Source organism: Mesoplodon bidens (assembly GCF_964165515.1).
Source record: "Mesoplodon bidens genome assembly, chromosome: X".
NCBI classification, from domain to species: domain Eukaryota; kingdom Metazoa; phylum Chordata; class Mammalia; order Artiodactyla; family Ziphiidae; genus Mesoplodon; species Mesoplodon bidens.
Genome location: NC_138163.1, coordinates 28550025 through 28560666, shown reverse-complemented (window position 1 = coordinate 28560666; position 10642 = coordinate 28550025). Strand labels below are relative to the sequence as shown.

Here is a 10642-nt window from a genome sequence, read left to right as displayed (position 1 = left end):
TATTCAATGTAACCAAAATAAACACCAAATAAAAAAAAATATACATCTATATATATATGGACAAGAAACAGTGCAGTTTTTGGTCCCAATATTTTCTGGATATATTATCTTTATCCAAAGGAGTTACATTAATGGCTAAGATGACATTATGTGTTAGATGTACAGAAAATGTAACTTTAAAATTTGTTTTAAGGTCTGTAGGAAGTGTTTTTTTTGCTAATTCTTTATGTCTTTGACCTCACAATCACTAAGATGTTAATGATAGTCCCAAGATAGACAGAGGATATAATAATGTCTAATGGTCTAAACAATTACCAAATTAAGAAGCTACCAATAGGTAGCTACATAAAATCTGTGGAGAATTGTAAGGATTTTGGGGGGAGCTACTAATGAAACAAAACAAACACAAGTTTTAAAGAAAAGAAATAAAAGAGGACATGACAAAATGGACGTTAATAAATTTGGTGAAGACAACATAAAACCAAGATAACAAAATTAAATTAGACTTAAAAAAATTGAATATTAGTACTGCTGAAAACTCCTAGGGTTTAACTTTAACACTGGATAAAACTTTAAATGACTAGTAAAAATAACTAACTTTAGAACTGTAATTTTAGAAATTTGTTTTCCAAGAACATGGAAATAAACTTGGTTCCCTACATAACCAGTTTTTATATTCCTTGGACTGCATGCATGCTAGAGAAAGATTAAAGGGCAGCAGCCAAAATGATTAAACTTCAACTTGGATGTTGAAGCACTGATTTGATGGGCTTTTTTCCTGGTCAGGATCAATCTATAAGCTTAAGATCACGAACCAAAGCCCCCAGTGGGAAGCTGTGCTCAACTTGGTGGGCCTTGAGGTCATCTCTGGACACATTAGCATCAGTCTTATGGGAGGACAGTCATGAAGGAACGGACTCTCCCTAAGATCTGATTTCTTAAGGCCACAACCTAGAGGAGGTCTCACAGTCAAACAATTCACATTCCTTGGAAAGAGAGAACAGGCATCAGATGTGTCCATCGAAGGGGGACACTGACCAGGAGTACCCTGGATTTTTTTGGAAATTTCTGTGTTGCTTCTGCATCTGAAAAATATGAAAAATAGAACAATGACAGACAAGGAAGGAGGAAAAAGACAGCTATCTGACCTAAAATTTTAAGACTTATAAGAAATTAACTAAGAAACCAGACAAAACAGACAAAAAAAGATGAACAGTCACATCTTTGGGAATGCAATATTCTGAAAGCAAGTATAGCAGAGAAAAACACAAATTATTTTAAGCAAAGCAAGAAAAGACCATAGCAACAAAAGTTATTTTTGAAGAGAGCCAACTAGAGAGAAAAGCATATGTTAAGATATGTTAACCTGACACAAAGATAAGGTGGAATAAGACTCTAGTGCCATCTGAAAGCTGAAAAGAGCTGAATAATGAGAACTAGTGTCATGAACTTGGCTGTTTAACCACCTTCGTATGAGAAAACACTTCAGAACTTTGAACTTAGGAAACTGCCTTTGTGTAAGAAAACACTTCAGAACTTTGAACTTAGGAAATTCCAACTTGTCTTGCACCAGGTTGCACGAGCTCCATAGAGCAGGAATCTATTTCAACAAGCGGCTTTAAAAACAAAAACAAAAACAAAAACACTTTAATATTTTTCATTTCTATTAATGATACATTTAAAAAATGCAACAGTGCTAAAATCCATCAAAGAAAAATGCACTAAATGAATATTAAACTTACGCAGAAGTGGGTCCAGAAGCTGAGATACTTCCAGCAACTGAAACTAGAAGAGTTTTACATTTAAAATAGAATATATGAGGAATGAAAAGGGGAAAGGGGGGAAGGGATAAATTAGGAGTTTGGGATTAGCAGATACAAACTACTATATATAAAACAGATAAACAACAAGGTCCTACTGTATAGCACAGGGAACTATATTCAATATCTTGTAATAAACTATAGTGGAAAAGAATCCGAAAAAGAATCTATGTATATGTGTATAACTGAATCACTTTGCTGTACACCAGAGACTAACACAACACTGTAAATCAACTAACTATACTTCAATGAAAAATTTTCTTTAAGAATATATGAGGAATGAAACTATCATTTTAATATGTAAGAGCCATATTGTGGCTGATCAAAAATACTGGAATAAGTATCAGAAATCCAGAGTAACACAATTATATACGTACCATTCTCCATTATAACTTGGCAAGTATGAGTTTTACATTGACTTAAGTGTTTAGCCATAAGATCTAAACCAGAAGAATCAGTTAGGAAATCACATTTAAGGCACACCAGAGTAATGTCCCTATGAAAAAAAAAAAGAAGACAGAAAGAAAAGGTTTTTATCTTTTATGAAAATCCATATACAAGTTCAATCATTATTTTTTCCATGTAATAACTTGATTTGTTTTTTATGTGTCATGATCACCATTTGCAAATTTTGTTATATAAACCCGATATATATGAGATGGTATAACCATGTCTCTAGAAAATGGCATAGCCATGTCTAAATTATGCTAACATTTAGTGCTCTATAAGCTGTTCCCTCTAATGCCAGTTTCCAAAAGATATGAGTGAAGAGAACTAAAGCCCAGTCATGACTCCACTAACTTATATAACTTGTGCAAGGTACAATCTTTCCATGCCTTTGCCCATCTGCAAAGCAAGGCTACAATATTCATCCATTCAATACACATTTTCTGAGAACCTTCGTTACATACTCTGTACTACTAGGTCTTATGGATACAAGAGTGAACAAAAAAGGATACACTCTGTGAGGCCTACAATCTAATGCCCTATTTAGTTGATGATAAAATCAGAAAAGAAAGGAGGCCTTAAAAATAAATCATGCAGGGAGTTTCAAGATGGCGGAAGAGTAAGATGTGGAGATCACCTTCCTCCCACAAATACATCAGAAACACATCTACACGTGGAACAACTCCTACAGAACACCTACTGAACGCTGGCAGAAGACCTCAGACCTCCCAAAAGGCAAAAAACTCCCCACGTACCTGGGTAGGGCAAAAGAAAAAAGAAAAAACAGAGACAAAAGAATAGGGACGGGGACCTGCACCAGTGGGAGGGAGCTGTGAAGGAGGAAAGGTTTCCACACACTAGGAAGCCCCTTCTCGGGCGGAGACTGCGGGTGGCGGAGAAGGGGGAGCTTCGGAGCCACGGAGGAGAGCGCAGCAACAGGGGTGCAAAGGGCAAAACGGAGAGATTCCCGTACAGAGGATAGGTGCCGACCAGCACTCACCAGCCCGAGAGGCTTGTCTGCTCACCCGCCCGGGCGGGCAGGGGCTGAGAGCTGAAGCTCGGGCTTCGGTCGGATCCCAGGGAGAGGACTGGGGTTGGCGGCTTGAACACAGCCTGAAGGGGCTAGTGCGCCATGGCTAGCCGGGAGGCAGTCTGGGAAAAAGCCTGGAGCTGTCTCTTTTTGAATTATGGTTTTCTCAGGGTATATGCCCAGTAGTGGGATTGCTGGGTCGTATGCTAGTTCTATTTTTAGTTTTTTTTTTTTTTTTTTTCTTTTTGCGGTATGCGGGCCTCTCACTCTTGTGGCCTCTCCCGTTGCGGAGCACAGGCTCCGGATGCGCAGGCCCAGCGGCCATGGCTCACGGGCCCAGCCGCTCCGCGGCATATGGGATCCTCCCAGACCGGGGCACGAACCCGTATCCCCTGCATCGGCAGGCGGACTCTCAACCACTGCGCCACCAGGGAGGCCCTATTTTTAGTTTTTTAAGGAGCCTTCATACTGTTCTCCATAGTGGCTGTATCAATTTACATTCCCACCAATTCAAGAGGGTTCCCTTTCAGAGCCCATATTCTTAAATGTGACATGACACCACCTCGCCACCTTAACCCAGGTTATCTTATTAAATTAGTGTTAACTACTGCAATAGTCTTAACCAGTCTATGTGCCTCATGTAGCTACAACTCACCTTGTATACCCCTCCAAATTCATCTTCTTTCAGTACCCTTGATTCTACACAAAACCACGATGGCTTTCCCAACATCCTCAAATTAAAATTAAGTCCAAATTCCCCAGCCTTTTTCAATGATTCCACAATCTGCATCTCAGCTCAGAACTATTTTCCCCAGACTCTGAACTTAATGCTATGTTATATGAACTTCATGCTCCATTCAAACTGTACTACTTGTCATTCATTGTGTATGTCTTCTGCTTTTTTCCTGTCTGCATTTTTATTCATGCTATGTCTTCCAACTAAAATGCTCCATGCCTCTTCTTATAAGTAGAAAGCTTTCTTTCTTTTGAAATCAGTAACTCTCATTGCACTTATTACAAACCTCCTTGCATTAATTTCTGTAGTTATGTTCACACCTTACTGTAAATGGTACATTCCTTGAAGGCTGGTACCAAGCCTTCTTCATCACTGTCATCTTTACAGGACTTGCTACGTTGTGTTATACATAATAGATGTACAATAAATAGCTAAAGAATGAACACTGCATTTTAACAAAATATTAATTACAAAATTTGTTTTGTAAAATTTCAAGTATGTAAACTCCCATACACAGAAAATAACCAATTTTCTGTTTAAATTTGAGATCCACCCAAGGTAAGAAAAAAGCCCCTCAGATCTTTAAAGACATGCAGTTAATTTAAGAACCAAGCACACAACTGTGTTTGACAACAGTGAGGTAAAAATCAAATTAAATTCTCATCTTTACAAATCCTTTTCATTACTATAAAAATTTTTAGTACAGGTTAATACCTAAATATAGTTTATTAGAATCTTCTAATGCCTTGAATTTAGTAATATTTTAAAAATAGCACGAATATATTTTAAAAATGGAATCAAACTTTCCTCTGCCTATGAGCTATTTGTCTATCATCCACATACTCCACATATGTCACTTTCAATATTAATTTATTCAACAAATATTTATGGAATGTCTATCATGTGTCAGGCACTATTCAATGCCCAGCAAATGTCTGGCATAGCTCAGTATCTGAACTACACACATCCTAGTGAGAAGATATAGACAATAAACAAGAGGGAGAAATATACAATATACAATACATTGAACAGTAAAAAGCTGCCATGAAGTAAAAATAAAGCAAGAAAGGGAGATAGGGAGTGCTAGGGGTGGGGCCCGGGGAAAGGATGCTACCTCATTATTATTATTATTATTTTTATTATTATTTTTTTTTTTTGCGGTACCCGGGCCTCTCACTGCTGTGGCCTCTCCCGTTGCAGAGCACAGGCTCCGGACGCACAGGCTCAGCGGCCATGGCTCACGGGCCTAGCTGCTCTGCGGCATGTGGGATCCTCCCGGACCAGGGCACGAACCCGTGTCCCCTCCAGCGGCAGGCAGACTCTCAACCACTGCACCACCAGGGAAGCCCGGATGCTACTTTAAATGGGGTGGTCCAGGAAAGGCTCACTCATTGGAGGAGAGACCTAAAGGAGCTACCTAAAGTTAGCTACCATGGGAGCTAGCTACCCATGCAGATATCCGGGGAAGAGGAAATGAGGCAAAAGGAATAATAAATACAAAGGTCCTGAGACACAGCAACCCCTCTTCTAATTTTCCACTAACCCAAAGCATCAAAACAAGTATTGGCTAAACTTAAGTCTATGTCTTAGCCTCCTGCTACAAAGATCTTGACACTGGTATTTCAAATAGCAATGAGAACATGGAACAAAATAATTAAACAAAGGAATATGGAGTGAAAAGGAATTAGAAGAATGTGAAAAAATGGTGCTTAGTGAATTCTGAGCAAAGTGTGTGTGGTATAACCAAAATGAATTATCAATGCCTTTAGAAATGTTCACAACAATTCCTCCGAACAGTAAACAAGTTGTGTACTTTTATTTCAAAAATAAAAAAGCCCCAAGGATTATGAAGGCTATATATTGATCACAACCAAAGTAGTGTTAGTCACTTTACTAGGTATCTTAAAAGTCTTTTAAATTTTCAAATATTGCTGGAGAGCCTTATTTTTTTTAAATTTTATAATGCAAATTCATGCAGGTTTCACCTTAATGCCTGACATCACTGAAACAAGTTTAGCTGGAGAATATAGGCAATTCCCTCTTTGAGGTAAGGATATAAAGTACAGAACTCTATTATGTCTAGTAGCAATCACTTCATTTTCCAAACTAGGCACTCCAGCATCAGGTTAAAAAGCTACTATAATTTTTCAGCAGAGAGAATGAAAAAAGATCGAGTACTTACCTGAGAGTTCCAGAGTGCTTCTTAAAAAGATCAAACCGTTTAGTTGGCTGCTTGCTATGAGAGCTGGAGAGACAAAAGACAAATGAGATTTTATTATACAATAAGTCATTAATTAATTTTATGACCAGTTTTCAAGCCTATGCTTAGTTTCTTAGTTTTGAATAAAAGACCATGATTTAAATTATAAAACTCTATTAGCATCTCTGTTTAATTCAAGATTTTTATCTTACGTTTCATTTTCCCTGTGTGTTTTCGAACAACATATTTCCCGGAGAATAATCTTAAATGATCATACCTCACCATTATAAAAAAAAAAAACCTTTAGAGTTAAAAATACAAAGAGCATCAAATTAAGTTTTTCAACTGTTAAGAGTTGAGAACAACTTAAAAGGTATTGGCTAATAATGTATTTCGCTATAATATAAATTGTTATGAATAATAATTATTACTTTCTAATCTTGATATACTTAGCCCAGGGGACCAATCTGAATGATCCTGAAAGTAACTGTTTCTTGGGCCAAATGACATTACTTACCATCAGTAAAAATGAAACATTTAAAGAATCTTTTGCAATTACTAGGAGAACTTTTAAAGAACACGAATTAAAAGCAGAGCTCATGAGTTAAAACAATACTTTCTCTACACACAGAACAGAAAACCACTAACCACATTTCGCAGCGAATGCTAATAGCTTTTATACCCCCTTTTAAACTGATAAGGAAAGCTTTCCTGTATTAGAAAGTCACGCAGAATTAGCTGGGATTAGTGTAGCACAGTATTACTCAAACTGTGGTCCACAGACCAGCAGCATCCGTATCACCTGGGAGCTTATTAGGAATACAAAGTCTCAGCTCCCACTCCAGACTTACTGAATTAATCTCTGGTGGTGGAGCCCAGAAATCAGTTTCAACAAGCTTTTCAGATGATTCTTTTTTTTTTTTTTGCGGTACGTGGGCCTCTCACCGCTGTGGCCTCTCCCGCTGCGGAGCACAGGCTCCAGACGTGCAGACTCAGCAGCCATGGCCCATGGGCCCAGCCGCTCCGCGGCATGTGGGATCCTTCCGGACCAGGGCACGAACACGCGTCCCCTGCATCGGCAGGCGGACTCTCAACCACTGCGCCACCAGGGAAGCCCTCAGATGATTCTTATGCAAGATAAAGTTTGAAAAGTACTAGCCCTAGCTTGCACTGACAGACCCAAACCAGAAAACACATCAAGTCAATGGTTACCCTAAGACACACAGTAACTATCATCAGCATACCACGTATACATGGGAAAAGAATGGCTACCTATAATCCCAAGAAAAAATCCTCAGAATAGGTGCTATGGTGAATACAAAGAACTGCTCTCTCAAGTAGGTAAGACAGACACATTTAATATGAGGCAGAATAGCTGAGTAGTACAGAACTCAAAGAAACAACTGATTCCTATGAGTGGCTGTGGTGATCAGATACTTCACAGAAGGTAAAATGAAAGGGAAGGGGAAGGGCATTCCAAATAAGGAAAAGTCACTTTAGATATTGAATATGGGACAAACTATACATTGGGGAAGATTAATTAATCTGGGAGGCTTGACTTCTGTATGATTACAGAGTTGGTATGGGCTGAGAATAAAGATACTCAACCTCTGAGAAAAATGAAGCTTCTGTATGTACAGAGCTTTATCCTATGACAAAAGTCCACACGGGTCGGAGTGAGGGTATCCAATTAATGGGGAGGTACTTGAGGCAACCAGGGAAGCAAGGCACCAATGAAGTAGGGGAAACACAGAGAGAGCTTCAAGGCCCTTAGAAGAATAGAAGTGGAAGATTTCAGTTCTGTATGAGGCTAACGATGAGTAAGCAATCAGTGTGCGTGATGACAATGCAGTGCAGGGTTGGGGCTAACTGGAAATTAGAAAAGGGCTATGAAGGAAGCCTGGAGCCAACTGGGAATATTTTGGGATAGAATGGGGTCAGAAGTCCTACAGGACAGTTGAGGAGCCTATGGAAAATGGGAAAGGAGAGGACAGAATGATCCATGGGTTTAAGAAACACCAAAGATAATTTCCAATTTAATCTCTTGGAAATTAGGGGCAGAATTAAAGCCCCACTGGGGCAGCCATGTGTTTGGCACAGAATAAGAGACCAGCATTCTCCCCAGCAGTATACTGAGAGAAAGGTTGGCTGTGGTCTGCTTTGGAACAACTGAGGTATGGGTGCAGAACCACTGCAGTAGTTGTGAGGCAGAGTGGTAAATTACAGAAGATGGACTTTCAGGAAGCCATGATGAATGGTGGCAGATCCAAGAGAACTCCATAGGCTTCAGAAACTTATTAAAGTGTATTATTTCCAGGTGATGCTCCACATTTATGGAAATAATGTGTGGAGACAGACTGAGCTTAAAGGGTACTGGGGTGATAAGAGTTTGGATCCTAGACAGACAAAAATGTTTGACTTATTTGTGTCCTGTATAAATGCCAGTGAGTTAAAGGTGAAAATATCTATCAAATAGTTAGACATGAAGAGTTGGATCTCAGGAAAACTCAGCATTGAAATTGGAGGATTTACAGTTGAAAGGTAAAAGATAAAACTCTGAGAGTGGTTGAAGTACCAAGAAAAGAAACGTAAAGAGGCAAGAAGAGCTGAAGAAAGAAAAGGTAATGAAATAGAGGAGTAGCAAACAAGAAAAAAATGGTGGTAATAGTTTGAGAAGTTGAGAAGAGTTTCAAAAGTGAGTGATCAAAAGTATCAAATACTCTATAGCAGTCATGGAGGAGTAAGAATGAAAAGCAGTGAGTACACTGAGTGATTAGGACATGACTAATAACCTTCAAAGGGGCAGCTTGAACTGACAGATGGGGGTGATACTCAAATTACAAAGGGTAAAGAAATGACAAACAAGATAGTGAAGAATACTCTTTACAAATGTTGACAGTAAAAGGAAGATAAGAAAATATGCAAAGTAAAGGCAAATCTCCCTCATCCTAAAAAAAAAAACCTGAAAATATTTGCAGGCAGAAGGAATGTGGTAGAGAGAAAAGATGAAATGTAGGTGCATAAGATTATGGAGGAAATGGAGGAGATGAGGGGCAGGATTAACTTTGAAAAAGAGGACATATCTTTTTCTGAGATTAATGTTTGGATGAAGGAAAAAAAACGAGGTAGAGGGCCTCCCTGGTGGCGCAGTGGTTGAGAGTCCGCCTGCCGATGCAGGGGATACGGGTTCGTGCCCCGGTCTGGGAGGATCCCATATGCCGCGGAGCGGCTGGGCCCGTGAGCCATGGCCGCTGGGCCTGCGCATCCGGAGCCTGTGCTCCGCAACGGGAGAGGCCACAAGAGTGAGAGGCCCGCATACCGCAAAAAGAAAAAAAGAAAAAAAAAACGAGGTAGAAAGAGGTTAACCTTGGGAAAAATGAAAAGGATGACCTCTGAGTAATTAGTAGGCAAGGTTAACAACTGAGAGACTAGAATAAAATCTTGAAGGTACTGAAAAGGATTTAAACATGTTGTAGATAAAAACAAAGAGGTACTTTTAAAAAGACAGGACCACATTAAAGTTAAAGATCAGGAATCCAGAGCTGACTGAATCAAGCACAGTTTGGGTTCTAGAATTGAGCATAGAAAAAGATCAAAAAGGGTAAGAGAGTCAAGGATAGCAAGGTTAAGCATGATTGAAGATGTAAAGGATTCTAGAACAAAAAAACAGAGCAACATTCAAAACAGATGAACTTGAGGGTGAAGTTGACTATACGACTGGATTGGTGATGCTGGACTGGAAAAGAGGGGTCAAGACTGAAAGTCCTAGGGTAATGAGATTTCAAAACGAATGAATATTGTATATGATGAGGTAAAATTGGATGGTGGTAAAGAAGGGGGTACAACACCTCAGAGGTGGATGTGAAGTGCTGGCATTAAAGAAGTCAAGGCAACATGATGACAGGCTGATCATCAAGGGGAAAAAAAACCTGAGAGCTAAGTTCTGAAGGCATTAAAAAATGTGGGCAAATCCTTGAAAGTGGTAGTTAACTATGACCATAAAGTAATGTAGAGGTCTTGTTATGATTTGCAAGAAATCCACTTTTATTGGTTATACCTTATTTCTGACTGAAAATAAATGGAACTACCTCAATCTGAATAATCAACTTAGTATATTTATATCTGAATAATTTTTGTCTATTAAAAAAAATCTACCCCGGGGCTTCCCTGGTGGCGCAGTGGTTGAGAGTCTGCCTGCCGATGCAGGGGATACGGGTTCGTGCCCTGGTCCGGGAAGATCCCACATGCCTCAGAGCAGCTGGGCCTGTGAGCCATGGCCACTGAGCCTGCGTGTCCGGAGCCTGTGCTCTGCAACGGGAGAGGCCACAACAGTGAGAGGCCTGCGTACCGCAAAAAAAAAAAAAAAAAAAAAAAAAAATCTATGCCGAAGGCATAAAGTACCAATGAGG

General features: G+C 39.4%; 1 protein-coding gene across 2 annotated transcripts in view; it reads right to left on the bottom strand.

Annotated features, from left to right (window-relative positions):
* Positions 1-1033: 1033 nt before the first annotated feature.
* Positions 1034-10642, bottom strand: part of ZNF280C (zinc finger protein 280C) — a 59687-nt gene continuing 50078 nt past the window's right edge. The window contains exons 17-20 of one of the 2 annotated variants that reach the window (XM_081221261.1): positions 6216-6278; positions 2198-2316; positions 1743-1779; positions 1034-1616 (exon numbers count right to left, since the gene is read on the bottom strand). In XM_081221261.1, the coding sequence (XP_081077387.1) occupies positions 1601-1616; positions 1743-1779; positions 2198-2316; positions 6216-6278 (235 nt within the window). In that variant the 3' untranslated portion in view covers positions 1034-1600. Of the gene's footprint in view, positions 1617-1742; positions 1786-2197; positions 2317-6215; positions 6279-10642 lie in introns of both variants that reach the window. The other variant, XM_081221260.1, reaches the window with a different exon arrangement.